The sequence below is a fragment of the Aotus nancymaae genome, unplaced genomic scaffold (genome assembly GCF_030222135.1).
Source record: "Aotus nancymaae isolate 86718 unplaced genomic scaffold, 86718_ANA_hifiasm-v0.15.2.pri h1tg000006l, whole genome shotgun sequence".
In the NCBI taxonomy this organism is placed as follows: Eukaryota; Metazoa; Chordata; class Mammalia; order Primates; family Aotidae; genus Aotus; species Aotus nancymaae.
In genome coordinates this window covers 72,291,576-72,307,116 of record NW_026988417.1, presented here as the reverse complement: position 1 = coordinate 72,307,116, position 15,541 = coordinate 72,291,576, and the positions used below count along the sequence as shown (strand labels likewise).

General features: G+C 36.7%; 1 protein-coding gene across 1 annotated transcript; it reads left to right on the top strand.

Annotated features, from left to right (window-relative positions):
- Positions 1 to 4,988: 4,988 nt before the first annotated feature.
- NAA11 (N-alpha-acetyltransferase 11, NatA catalytic subunit) lies at positions 4,989 to 14,132 on the top strand. Its single transcript, XM_012446908.2, has 2 exons — positions 4,989 to 5,871; positions 12,949 to 14,132. Exon 1 carries the CDS (start codon positions 5,170 to 5,172, stop codon positions 5,857 to 5,859), a length of 690 nt encoding a protein of 229 aa, XP_012302331.1. The 5' UTR covers positions 4,989 to 5,169; the 3' UTR covers positions 5,860 to 5,871; positions 12,949 to 14,132.
- Positions 14,133 to 15,541: the final 1,409 nt, after the last annotated feature.

Genomic DNA, 15,541 nt, shown 5'->3' with positions numbered 1-15,541 from the left:
AGCAGGCAAGGTGAACCCATTGGGTAGTTACAGATCCAAGTGCACTGTACAGCCCTTGACTTGGGGTTTTATACATTGTCATGGTTCCAGGATTTTAGTTTATCCTCTCTTGATTTTTCCTTTGGAGTGGACTGTCCACTGGCACAGTTGCCTTTCAGGAATTAGGAGGGGCCACATGCACACTGTGTTTACTGAAGCTGTGCACATGCTCATTTGAGGCATCTTTTCCTTACCAGTATACCTAGAGGAAGGTCATATATCAGTTAAACTCTTACATTTTGCCCCTCAGTGTATATGCTTGAGCCTGCTCACCCAGCTCCTAGAGATCTTATTGGGAAGCTGCTAATCACCAGCTTCAGGTGTTTTCTATTTATTGGGAGCCTGCCTTTCCCTGGTGCCAGCTGCAACCAATTATTTTAGTTAGACGGTTTAACAACTACATGACTATCACCTAATGGTTACCTGACATTTTTGGGGAGGAGAGGGGTTTTTCTCTTACCCTGCTCATGTCTACATAGCTACCTACTAAAAAAGACACACAATCACATTTTAATGGTAGTCTAACAAACTGCAGTTTTATTATTCTCTGTTTGCCATTGGCTTATACAAAAAACAGCTTCTTCTTCTGTTTCAATGGAAGGGAAGTTTCCTGACCGATTTATCATCACTGCCTACTATTCAAATCCAATATTAACTTCAAAGCTTTTTTTTCAAAATTATGATCTCATATTTATATAGACATGCCCTGTTAGTGGCATGATCAGAATAAAAAGTTGTTTTAGCATATGCAATAACATGAGAGTATAAAAAATATTTTGTTATCTACATGACTAAATTTATAATCTCTTGGTATTGTTTATGATTATAGACAATGGAGAAAACAACGAGAATTTATCCTCTCAGTAGGTATTAAAACTGTACATCTATTGATAATCTTTTTATATGTTATACAATTCCTTTATAATATAGCTGTTATAAACTGTGTTGCTCTCCAGACATCTTAAGCATGAAAATGTTTGACTCTCCGTGCAGCCAAAGTAATGGCCATTTTCCATTTTCTCTTTCTGGGTTCAACCAGTTGCCTCTGAAAACTCTCTCTCTCTTTTTTCTTTGAGAGAGAGTTTTGCTCTGTTGTTCAGGCTGGAGTGCAGTGGTGCAATCATGGCTCACTACAGTCCCCACCTGCTGGGCTCAAGTGATGCTACTACATCAGCCTCCTGATGGTCTCAGCTACCACAGGTGTGCACCACTATGCTTGGCTAATTTTTTTTTTTTTTTAATATTTGTAGAGCTGTGGCCTCGCCATCTTGCCCATGTTGGTCACGAACTCCTGAGCTCAAGCGATCTTCCTGCCTTGGCCTATCAAAGTGCTGGGACTGCAGGTGTGAACCACTGTACCCAGTCTGAAAACTATTCTGTGTTTACCTTTCTTTAAGATTAGGCCTCAGACTCAGGATTAAACAGAATCAAGCAAACAAACAAGAAAAACCCTTACTGATTAGTAGAGCGCCTTTTCTTTCCAAATTTGCTTGAGCCCACAAATATTCATCTTGCTTTTATGGCCCATGGAAAAAGAAAGGCAGACTAAAGAGATGATAGTAAAAATAGCAGATATATAATTGATATGCTGCTAATTCTTTCAAATTGGTCTATTTTGTTACATTTTCCCCATTTGTCAGGCCTATATTTTAGGAAGTCCAGTAAAGACACAAAGGACGGCTAACCCATCATTGTTAGGCTCATTTGCAAGTATAGGTTTATTCACACATATGAAGAAAAGTTGCTTAAATGAAAGTGTTTAGGAAATGTTATATATATATATATTTTTTTTTTCAGGTACATAATATATTCTTACACTAAACCTGATAAAATTACTCAGGTGAAGGGGGTAATAAAAAGCTATTTAAAATCTCTTTATAATATTTAAAATAAACATGTTTGTTACTGGGAAGAAGAAAATTTAGTTTGCAAGCTATATTGTAAAGGAAGAGTATAGAAATTATTTATTCATCCACTAGTGCCTCAGTGGTATGTAGAATTCATACAAGAGATAGATAAGATGTAGAAGCATAAGGTTAAAAAATAACTTGATTAAGATTTGTGCAGAAACTAGGCTCAAATAATAATATATCTTGTCCTTAGATTCTATAGGCATGAGATATAAAGCCAGTTAAGAAGACGGGAGCTTTTTCCACATAAAATATTATAGATATGACATAAGACCTGACTAGAACCCAAGGAGCTCTCATTTATAAGACATTTATGTATTAGATGACTTTTTGCTAAATATTTGCAAAATGTTAACGAAGACTGCCGATGCCCTTTACTTATGATAAAAACATACCACATACAAAACCTAACAAGACATGCTAGATCTATAGTCCAGAAAGTAGAGGTACATTATGATTCATCAGAGAACATTTATACTGGACCTTAGGAGGAGGGGCCAAATTAAGTACTACTTACTACCAACACCACCTTAAGTGTCAGCATTTTTAGTCTTGGATCCCTGCTTTCCACTGCAGCTGAAATGAATATGCAAACCCTGAGGATATATGATGGCAACTTCTCTGTCAAAAAAGAAGAGAGCCTGTCAGAATATAACTAGTTGCTGCATTTTTTGTCTTAGCTGATGTGGTCATTGCAATTGGTAAACCCTTCTTCCATGACAGAGGAACAGAGGAGTAGTCATCATATTCCTTCTGTGATTATATACGTATAAAGATCACAGTATTGTATATTAAAAACCATGCTCATTAACCATTGGTTTTGGTACTGTGCCTACTCTGGAATAAGTCAAGTACACTGTCCAACTCTTGGGCATTAAGCCAGCAACTATCCTGTGGAAGGATATAGTATCTGTAATGAACCTGGCTGCATTTAAATTAACCCTGTCAAAGAATACAGTGCACTCAAGTTTTGGTAGTCTATGCTTTTTAAAAGAAGAACCTATTATAGAAGAATCAATACAATGAACTCTTCTGGATAATGATTTTAGAGCTACATCACTACAAATTACATATCCTTGTCCGTGGTGTAAGGAAGGCATAATACAAAAGAAATTTCTGAATAGGAATAATACAGGTGAATAACTTTTCCAATTTATAGAGCCTATCAAAAAATCAGGGAGCTAAAATGCTTGTGTTAAATATTAAAAATATGTTAATAGGCTATTCAACCTATGTTTCAGAGATCACGATTCTAGACTAACTATTAAAGGAGTGTATACCCTCATTGGGAAGAAAGCTGCACACATATTCTAGATAAATTAAGAGTGTATCCATGACCCGGCTAATTATAACATAATTCATTTTGGTACTTGAGTTCTGAGGTCTGCTGCAAAACTGGGAAGAAAGATTGTACAAGACATACAGATAATTCCGTGCAAGTAGTACTAATAAAATGTGACTTCTTTGCCCTATTAAATATTACAAATCTTGCTTTATTGAGATGGCATACAGTTGTTTACTTATTCTTCTTGTTCTGTCATCTAGGCGGGGGTGCAGTCATGCAATCATAGTTCACTGCAGCCTCAAACTCCTGGCCTAAAGTGATCATCCTGCCTCAGCCTCCCAAGTAGCTGAGATTATAGGCATGAGCCACCATACTCAGCTAAGATGGCATTAAAAGTTTTAAATGCATCTAGAAATAAAACTTAGGATTTATAACAAAAGTAGCAATGCAGTAACGTGAAGAAAGGATGATAATTCTTTTTTTCACTAAATGGTGAAAAAAAAAGGTGCTAAATGAATTGTATATCCACACAGTAAAAGAATATGAGCTCCACCAACACTTTACAGCATACACAAAACTAAATTGCAGTGAATTGCAGATCTAAATATAAAATGTAAAACAAATGATCTTAGAAGAAAATATAAAAGAATGCCTCAGTTATCATGGAGTAGGCAAAGAATTACTAAACAGAATACAAAAAGCATTAACCACCAAATTTTAAAACCAAATTGAAGTATATTAAAATTCATACTTGGTGTCTAAAATCACCATTAAGAAAGGGAAACATCAACCAATAGGAAAGGATGATATTCATTATAAATACATCTGACAAAGGACTTATATCCAGAACATATTTTTGATAAAGCACAAAAATTAATGTGAAAAAGACACACAAGTAGAAAAATGAGCAAAAAAATCCGAGCAGCCGTTTACAAAAGAGGACACAGTATGATTAACAAGCATATAAAGTGCTCAATTTTACTACTCATCAGTGCAATGCAAATAAAAGAACAGTGTAATATCTCTACCCCTACAAAAGAATGGCTAAAATAAAAACAACAGGGAAATACCAAATGTTGTTGAGAATGTGGGGTATCTGCTTTGAAAAAGTGGCAATATTTGTTAAAGTTGAACATCATTATATTCACTGGCCCAGTAATTTTAATCCTCGATAAATATGCATTTGTTCCAACTAAAGACATGTCTAGAATGCTCAGCTACCCTAGGGGTACTATTCCCAAACTGGAAATTACAAAATGGCCAGTAAGAAATTGTGACTTATTTAGGCAGTATCAAACAAGGAAGAATATGAAGAACCCTCAGCTGTACATGAGGTAGCTGAAACTTACCAAGAGTGAGTGAAAATCCCTGACACAAAAAGAATGCATGTACTATGATTCCATTTACATAAAGTCTGTTAGAAGTCTAGGTAATCATTATTCTTCGGATGTTGGAAGTAGGTACTGGAAGGGAGCAGGAGGGGTGTTCTGGGATGCAACATTCTTTTTTTATTTCCTCTAAGTTCTTGTTATATGGGTTTGTCCAGTTTGTGAAAATTTATTCAGATGTACCCAAATCAAAACTTTAAAACTGAAACAAATAAAAATAATAACTGCAATAGATCACTTTACTTAAAACCAAGGAGATCACAATGAACTCCTCTCTCCCCACCCCCTAACCCCCTGCGCACGGACACCACCACAATGAAGCGAAACCTCATTGGCTGGGATCAGTGACGCACTTCCCGAAGCTGCAGTTTAGCACCGACTTTTCCATTTCCTACTCATTCCGCCTTCCAGCCATCTGGCCTCCGCACGATCCAGCCAGGCAGCATCGGTCCCCTGGATTCTGTCCCTGAGCCAAACAGTGTCCCTCGAGGTCAGCAACAGCTTCCGAGTTCACTGCAGTCCAACTGGCTCCCTACACGCCGCCATTATGAACGTCCGCAACGCTCGGCCAGACGACCTGATGAACATGCAGCACTGCAACCTCCTTTGCCTTCCTGAGAACTACCAGATGAAATACTATTTATATCATGGCCTTTCGTGGCCCCAACTTTCTTACATCGCTGAGGATGAGGACGGGAAGACTGTGGGCTATGTCCTGGCCAAAATGGAGGAGGACCCAGATGACGTCCCGCATGGCCATATTACCTCACTGGCTGTGAAGCGTTCCCACCGGCGCCTCGGCCTAGCCCAGAAGCTGATGGACCAGGCCTCCAGGGCCATGATAGAGAACTTTAACGCCAAATACGTGTCTCTGCATGTCAGGAAGAGTAACCGGGCAGCCTTGCACCTCTATTCTAACATCCTCAACTTTCAGGTTAGTGAGGTGGAACCTAAATACTATGCAGATGGGGAAGATGCTTATGCTATGAAGCGGGATCTCTCGCAGATGGCAGATGAGCTGAGACGACAAGTGGAGCTGAAGAAGGGCGAGTATGTGGTCCCGGGCTCCAGGGAGAACCAGGAGACCCAGGACTGCACACTTTCTGGTTCTGAAGAGGCCTGTCAGCAAAAGAACCCAGCTACCGAAGCTAGTGGCAGTGACTGCAAAGGACCTAACGAGTCCGTGGAGAGCACCGAAGTCCAGGACAGCTCAAAAAACTCAGATTCTACCTCCTAGAGCATGCTTAAGGTATTTTGTCTTCCCTGACCCAGTACCTCCTTCTCCTAAATCCCTGCCTCTTGCCTTGGCCTGCCCAGTTACATTCTATCTTATTCCATTCTAGCCCTGCCAGGTTTTATGGTAAAAACCACCTGGTGACCATAGGGAGAAGTGTAGAGTGAGTTGAGGGAGACTCATTGCTCGTTATTGGTAGTTAATAGGATACCAACTCATGCTGGAAATAGATTAATTTCGATGAAGAAACAAGCATTTATGCTGTTTTCTGGGCATGAGTTGTATTTCAGGGTAACCACGTAGTTGATGAAAGGCAGTTTTTCCCTATGGAATTCCAGTTAATAATAATGATAGAAATATAAAATCATCATTTTATAATTATTGATGAAATAATGGATCCAGCCAAGAGTCTCAATGGCTAATAGCATTAGGTAAAAGTTGGAGCACTTTGTAATGATGGATCAGACTGATAACACTTGAAGTCAGTGTAGTCTTAACATCACTAAACATGGAGACAAATATGTTTCTCCTTATACAACATGAAGTGCACAGTACCACCTATGAAATATTCTTTCCAAAAGAAAATTATGAGATCTAACTACCATTTTACAGAAAATAGAGGGACTTAAACCATACCATGATGCAAACAGCCAAATCCAGAATGAGAGGTTTTTACAGAACAAATGACCTGGTTTCTTTAACAAATAAATGGCACTGAAAAAAACAAAAGGAAGCATTTTCTATTAAACTTTACAGTTATATTAACTAAACTCAACTGTTATGGACATTGTTTGGATTCTGATTCAAACAAACTATAAGACATTTTTGAGATAATCAGGAAAAATTTGAACAGGGACTGTATTCTATTAAGGAATTATTAATAATTTTATTAGAGGAGCTAAATGGTACTGTTTATTATGTTTAGAAAGTCTTTATCTGTTAGAGATACATACAGAAATAATTATAGCTGAAATAATAGGATGCCTAGGATTTCTTTAAAATAATCTGGCAAAAAAAGGAGAAAAAGATTGGAAGAGGTAAAATGAAATAAGAATGGCAATATTTAATTGTTGGGTTGGGAAATGGGTACTTAGGGGGTTCCTTATGCCATTTACTTTTTCAAATGTGAAAATTAACATGAAAAGTTAAAGAGCCAAAACAATTCTTGTACTTCTTAATACATACTTATGCGAATACTAAGAAACTACTGAAACTGTTTTTTTTTCTTGAGACAGAGTTTTACTCTTGTTGCTCAGGCTGGAGTGCAATGGTGCAGCCTCGGCTCACTGCAACCTCTGCCTCCTGGGTTTAAGTGATTCTTCTGCTTCAGCGTCCGAGTAGCTGGGATTATAGGCATGCGCCACCATGCCCGGTTAATTTTGTACTTTTAGTAGAGATGGGGTTTCACCATGTTGGTCAGGCTGGTCTTGAACTCCTGACCTCAGGTGATCCACCTACCTCAGTCTTCCAAAGTGCTGGGATTACAGGCATGAGCCACTGTGCCCAGCCTGAAACGAAGTTTTAAAAGATTGATATGTTAAAAGCAACTTAATTGTAATAATATAATGCCACAATATTTCTTCCATCAAAGAAATTTCTATCACCTTAGGAATTTCAAGGGTCAGTGAGCTACTGGCAGTTTAGAAACTTTAACTTCTTAATCTAGTCACCTTCCCCTTACATGTGTGAAAGGCAGCAACTTTCTTATGGCAAAGTCTAGTCATAAATGGCATATTCTATATATAATTTTAATAAATGCTATTTGATTAGTCTACTCATTCATAAAAATATTTCTTTGTCAGGCATTTGGCTTGAGCTGAGTATACAGCAGTGATCAGGACAGACTGATGTTTATATTATAGAGCATTCAAGCATAAATGGACTATATTGTTTTTGCATTTTAATCCCAAAACCCAAACAATAGCACACTAACCCCATTTTATTTTCAATCAGTTACAGTTCAATACGTTATAAAAATTTAGATATAGTAAGTCTTTGGTGGTTAGAATCTGTCCTCAGAGGAGGTTTTAATAACCTGAAAGTTTCAGAATGACTGATTCATTTAGTCTAAGTTTAAAATAAAGGCGGCAGAACAGTCCAAAAGCAAAGATGAAATTAAACAAAACTTGATGCCTTGAGAAAATTGTTGTCAAATTTACACCTCAAAAATTTACATCTTGAAAATTCTGGAGGGCTCTATCAAGACTCTGCATCAACAGGCCTTTTAAAAAAAATTTCAATTTTCATATTCTCCATAGAAGGACTTACACTTACTATCGGTATAACGTGCCGATTGATCTCATCTTCGTAGTTAGTTGCTTCTCTTCAGTGTTAAACTCTAGCTGAGAACAGAGCTAGTCAGAGGTTGTTTTAAAACCATAGATGTGTTTTAAAAACATACCTACAAAACTTTGATGAATTCAAAGGCACTTAATATCTGCTATGAGAAACGAAAATAACTGCCACTCTAGTAAAAGAAGAGAGAAATAATAAATAAGGAAATCCATTGTTGTGTCACAGTTATAAATTTCAACATACAAATTAAAAAATAATTGAACTGTTTCTTTATGGTACTGTATTTGAACTTTGTTTCTGAGTTGAAGGAAATGTTTCGTGGACTGAGCTTCACCCTCTTTCTGAGTTGTTATCTGCGGAGACATTTTCAATGGCCCCATCCAATCTTTGATCCTCAGGATGCACTTCTGGGTCTTTTCCACCTAGAGGCCTCTTGCCATTTTGGTAGAAAGGGTATATTAGTATTAGTCTGCACAGGCTAACTGCTCTAAAAATTGACTTCGAAATTTCAGTAACTTAACCCAGTGAAATCTTATTTCTTACATCATATACAATGTGGATCATCATTGTGGTGGTGATGTGGAGTGGAGGGGAAAAGATGACCCTACTCCATGGAGTCATTCAGAGATCCATCTAGAACAGGGATTCTTAATTTTCTATAGCTCCTTTTGACAATCTGGTGAAGCAGAAAAATGTTTTTAAAATATGTAAAAGTTATACTAGATTACAAAGAAAAACAACTTCATTGATATTGAATATTTTAAAAATGTTTGTTTTAATAATATATGTGCTTTTTGTTAGCATATTGAATAGCAGTGGGCCTAATAATTACTATTATTTCAAAGTAAATTTGAGTATAAATGATATTCAAGATACCTTAAGTATCTATAATGTGATATGAAAATACCTATGATTTTATTGGTGACAAAGTTCCAAGTATTATTAATACTACTGCATGTTAATTCCTACATTTAAAATGGAAAGAATTGCCAGATTTCAGTTAGAGGTTGATGAAAATACAGAATTGTTTTTGTTCCAAATCCAAGCTCATGGTTCTCCTACATTTTATTAAATATATCCCATGTTAATAACTCCTAATTAAATGACTTTTGTCATTTTCTAGACTCATATGTCCTTCACCTGGTTCATACATGTTAACTAGCAGATGAGAGAAGAGAACATATATAGTGGTTCATAAAGGTTTTAAAAATCAGTCTCACTTACCCAGCTAACTACAGGGGAGTCTAGGATATTCAGTTTAGCTTTGTGTTCAGAAAAGAAAGGAAGGAGTTCAGTAACAACACAGCATAGTTTCTGCCACAATAGGAAACATCCTATTGGTGCTCTGGACTCTGAGAAGTTTAGCTTCCATGGGGTCATACAGCTGCTCTCACTCTTAGGACATCGCCCAGGAAACTCTGTTAGGCTGCTGAGGTTGTCTACATAAACACCTGATATATATTTCTTATGCTCTTTCACAAACTTGGGCATGGAAAACTATGGGATTCTGCTATCTTGCTGCCATTATGCCACTCATTAAAACCTGGAAGAAATGACCTCTCTCCTCTGAAGTCCCCCAAACTGTCTAAATCTTCACTTCCAACCCATTTAATAGGGATTTATCAGCACATAGGTCTAGCTCCCTGAATAGGGAAAGGCTACAGTGAAGAAAGAAAGAACAGGAAAAACATTTAAAAGGCTCATACTGCAAAAGTATTATACTCCCACAATTGTGCTCCCTCCTGTGGAGCTGGAGTTCAAATGTCTACAGAAAAAAATGTCCTGAAAAATTATTTTCCATTTTCTGTTATCTGTACTTTTGGATTTGGGAACAGAGACATAATTAAAAGTGATGCCGAAAAGGACAGTTGGTGAAGAACTGGTCGATTTCATCTAAAAAATGGTAATAAAAATTACTCTAACACTATGAAAATGCACTGTGTGGCAGGTATTATTCTAAGCACTGTTAACGATGTGTTTCATTTAATCCTCATAATAATCCTGTGAGCTAGGTACTGTTACTCCATTTTGTGGATGAGGAAATTATATCACAGAGAGAGCTGCACGTTATACTGATAGTAAGTGGAAAACAGGAATGCAGACTCAGGTGTCAGACCCCATGATTGAGAGGATTAAATGAGTCAATCTATGTAAATTACTAAGTACAACTCCTCACACACAGTAAAATATTCCATAAATTTTAGCTCTTAATATAATCGATAGTAACAGTAACCCTTCAGGTTCTCTTCTCTACAGTAATCAAATTATAGAATGTTGTGTATGAGCAGCAACAGTTTGCAATCTTGGAACGGAAATGCATCTTAATGATTAAAATAGCTTTAACTGACAAGCTGAATGTCAAAGCATTCAGCTGAATCATCGCTCGTCAATGGCAAAGTTTCTAGGAAGCCATAGCAATGAAGACAGGTCAGTTCGAAACATGCTGGTTGAGGCAGGAATGTCATCAAACTGCCGCTCATCTCCTGACAAGAAATATGTGCTTGATGATTAATAACAAAAATGAAAAAATGCAAAATCTTAGCATTTTCAATTGAGCTGGCAGCATTGAGTTAAGTAAGGTTACTTCAGGGACTCTTCCTTTCTGGTGTATTCTTTGTGTTGCTAAGCTGTCATTCTAACAAAAAGTTGTTAAATGTTCACATGAGCATTCACTGAAATAGACTGTTCTTAATTTTACCAGACAACTAATTATAACTGGAATGATATAATGAAATATGGAAGAAACTTACAGACTGACAGGTCTGGTAAATTCCTAGTATAACCTTACCCCAGATATGCCAGAAACCATAGATTTCAAATGCAACTGCACTCTATGAAGATAAAGAGGGGGTTGGGAAGAGATAAAATATTGTTTTGAAATACTAATCAGATAGATGCCATTTATTGAATTATTTATAATCTCTAAATGTCACCTTTCAATCAGTGTATGATGTACATGTAGGATGACTGAAATACCAGCTTTGTCAGAAGTAACTGATGATAAAAGCAGAGGTTTTTCCTAAATTTTGTACTCTCTCTATGCTTTTGCATGTAAAATCTAAGGAGCTTTGTGGTACAAGAGTTTAGAGAGAATATTTAAATTTCTTTGAATGGGCAGTGATTCAAAGAGCCAGTGTAAAAAGCCTGTCTGAAAATATTCTACAATGCCATTTCTATAGATAAATATCTTCAGAAAATTATAGGATTTTTAAAAAATAAAGCCATAATACTGTTTCATGTTTATAACACCATATTGACAATTAGCATATATTTTTCAGGCTTCCATAGCCCACCTTTATGGAAGATCTGATAGTGTAAAAATTTGAGCTTAATAAGCTAAGAAATTAAGGGCTTGGACTGGGCACAATGGCTCATTCCTGTAATTCCAGCACTTTGGGAGGCCAAGGTGGGATCATTGCATGAGGCCAGGAGTTCAAGATCAGCCTGGGAAACATAGCAAGATCTGGTCTCTACAAAAACTAGAAAAAAAAAAAATAGCTAAAGTGGTGGTGTATGCTGGTGTATGCTTATAGTCCTAGCTACTCAGGAGGCTGAGGCTGGAGGATCACATATGCCCAGGAGTTTGAGGCTCCTGTGAGCCATAATTGCACCACTGTGCTCCAGGCCGGGTGATAGAGCAAGACCCTGTATCAAAAAAAAGGGCTGTAATACTCACATTTTAAAAGGAATATTTATGAAAAATACCTATGCTCTTAACCAACAGACTAACCTAGAACCTTTATTACAATGTTACTTGACTTTGTCAGTTTAATTTCTTAAAATTTTCAAGCAGTATTTACTGAGATAACTAAAACAGCTATATAATGTTAGTTTTTATATAACTTCTTTTGCATGCCTATATTAACAAAATGAAAAAGGCAGTGAAGGTAGTCTTTCTAACCTATTCCTCCACATCTTATGTCCCTTTTGTTATAGCAAATATATTTTAAAAAATAAGATTTTACATAATATTACTTCTTGCAACTTGCTTCACTTGTTATTTTGGCAACAGACTTTTCTATAACAATGATTTTATACAAAAATGCTTTTTAACTGCTTTGTGCGTAACAGCCAACCCCTCAATCTTACTTACTTCTGTGTGCATATGATAGATATGAAGGTACTCAGTAAATAATTATTGAATGGATGAATGAATAGACCTCTCAAATTGCCCATGTAGTAATTTTTTTTAAAAGGAGAGGAAAATAATGTATGCATGACACTACTTCCTTTTACCTGATGTAATTAGGGCACTTTAATTTGTGAATAAAGAAGCATAATGAATATTTTGGTTTCCTGTCCAGGTCTCACAGAAAGAAAATATGACTTACAGAGTTGGACACATTGCATCTAACTTATCAAGAGCTGAAAAGGCTTTTCATTTCTTTAGAATTGGAATAAATTTTCTTCTGAGTGGAGTAGGATGGAATAGAATTTAAAGATGACAAGTACAATTATCTCAAGTTTCTGTAGTTTTAAAATAGGTTCTTTGGGGGTAAATCCCAGTTTTTTGGTGTTCTTTCTGCCCCTTTCTCCTGGCAGAAATGTCTTTTAGATGTCAGGAAATGTTCACGTGTTTTTATGGCAGGGAGGGGAGAGAGCCCCAGATCTATGTGTGGTCTTTGTACAGTCATCTGAATTCTCACTGACTTCCATGGAGATATATCTAGTCCAAACTAGTTACTGGATTTCTTTATCTGCTACTTTGTCTATCATTAACTAAACCAGTATTCTTTCAGAGCTGTCAGAGCTTATAGCTTTCCCTTGCTCATTTGTTTTCTTCTCACTTTTCATCAGCATTGCAGGTCCTCATGTCTCAACCACAGCTACCCTGTGAACCCTGGCTTAGTCTGTCTGCTCTGCAGCATCTACTGTGGGGATCATCTCACAGTGACCAGAATGGTTTCTCACTCTCAACTCTAAACCACCACCTTTCACATACCCTGCTGGGATCATGAAGGAATACCTGGAGAAGAGCTGCTGCACAAGAGCCGAGGAAGTTTGAGACCTGCCATTATAGAACCTTTCCTGGCCTACTCATACCACGCTGCCATTTTATTCTGTTTGCAGTAGTCATACGTTGGACGTGGTTATCCTACAAGGTTTTCTCCTTTTAGAATGTTGAACAGGAAGCTGGGCAAACCCTTAAAACTTTCCAGCTTTCAGTTTTTGCCATTATTTACCTGGGTTTTCATCCTTGAGGAGGTAGTCAGGACCATGGAGTCAGACCTCATGCCCCTTCCTCCTCTTTCCTGGAAGAAGTATTATGTTTCCTTTTCCTTTCTCTGGGAACTCCTCCTTTGTACTATTCCGCCACCCCCTTTTTTTTTGAGGAAAAGGGCATCACCTTCCCAGTGGGAAAAGGTGTTAAGTTAGGGGCTTCTGCTGTTCAATCAGAACTTGGAGATTTTAAGAAAAGGACAAATGGTAATTAAATTGGAATCTCTAATGTGCTTGTTTGTGTTAGTTTTCTGTGATGATGTCACCTGCCATTTATTGAGTACATGCAGTGTTCACACACAGTGCCAGGGTCTTCATTAGTAATATCTTTAATCCTTTCGGTAACCCTGTAAAGTAAGTATTATTATCCCTGTTTTACAGATGAAGAAACTGAAGCGCAGAGAAGTGAATTACATATCCAGGATCTGAACCCAGTCCTGTTTGAATTCAAAGCCAAAGTTCCTTCTACTTTCCTATTGCTATTCTTTGCATTTTATTTATAAATGTGTTAAAAATTTTAGCCAAAATGGAGAATCTGCTGTTTTAAAAATGTGTTTGCTTAATATGTCGCTGCTGTATGTCAATTGTAAATATTTATATAACCTACAATTATAATTTTTTTATTTTTCTCTAGTAAAAATAAGTGAAGACAAAGTACTTTGACCTCTGCAGTGAAAGTCACCAGATAAATCCAGAGTTATCATTACTTAATGTTTTCATGTTCATTGAATGTGAATTACCAAAGTACATAACATTTTTCATGTTTAAATTTTTATAAAAACTAGTGCATATGGATTTAAGTCAAAGCCTGGACTTTAACTATCTGATGACAAGAGATAAGTCTTTACTGTGTAATCATAATCAGCCCTGCTAAGCACTTCTTACAGATCTACCCCCGTGCACTCTAAGAATGTCTACCTAATGGTAAATGATTGCCTGAGGCAGAAAAAGTTTTTCCCTACATAAAAGGATTTGGCATTTCTTGTGCCAATACAGTATGATACAATCTATCTTTCCATCTTTTTCTTTTTAATTTTCTCTCTCAATGCTAAATTATTTTATTCTTTCCTTTCAACCATGTGTTTATCTCTTTATTTTTAAATATTACAGCTTTCTAACATCTGTCTCCAGGGCAGCATAATCTTACTGATGAAATATTCCATGTTTTCCTTGAGCTTTTGTCAATATGTCTTAGTGTTAACAGCTTAACAGATGGAGAAACAGAAGGAATAGCCTCGGCTTACCTGAATGATTTTTCTCCAGCACCAGGCACATTGACTTGCTGTCTCTAGTAACTTGATGATAGGAGTTGAAGCAATTGGAAAATGAGAAATTATATATGACTTCTGCAGTGTTATTTACTAAACCAATTGGCTGCATTTCTTTGTTATTATCATATCTTCTTTCCCAGTGTCATACCAGGAGAAAGCAGAATTTTAAGAGCCTAACTGGTTTGGGCTATCCTGTTTAGATAATGAACATAAAATAAACAGTAATACTAATATTGTTTTAGGCATAGATTAACATATTCATAATAGTTCCAGGATAGTAGTGGTGATGTAGTAGCAGCAGTGGCTTTTTGAAACACAAATTGTGGGAGTCTGTGGTTTAATTTTTTTTTTTTGTAATAGCATTGTTCTTTTTACACAGGAAAAATTATTTTTTTATTATTCTGAATAGACTCACTGCTTTTTACTTAAGCATAGTCCTAGAGAGACCAAAGCTAGGCTTTGAAGCAAGGAGGGAGGCTAGTTAATGATGTGAATATCCTTGTATTAGCTATAATAACCTACACTCCTTTTATTCAATTGCAGCTTTAAATAAACTACTGGATGTGCTCAGGTCTGCTAGCAGATTGTTTAAAGATATTCATAAGGACGCTAAGTTTCCTTTGGTTAAAAGAGGAAAACTTGTGAACGGAGCCTGTGAATTTCTAGAGTCTGTGTGGTTTTCCCTTTGGAGGTAAGAGCAAGATACAAGAGATGACCATCTGAAATAAAAATAATGGGGTGTGTGGATATAGGGAGAAATGGGGAATAGTACTGGAAATTAGTCCAGAGCCAGGAAAATTTGGAAAGGATCAGGACTGAAACACCGGAAAGAAAGTTTTATTTTTTATGTGCAGCTAAATCATTTGAGTATTACGTTAAAAATGCATTTTTTTTTTCCA

Excerpts from the sequence above, each read along its gene's own strand:
- NAA11 (XM_012446908.2), top strand. The coding sequence starts at position 5,170 with ATGAACGTCCGCAACGCTCGGCCAGACGACCTGATGAACATGCAGCAC.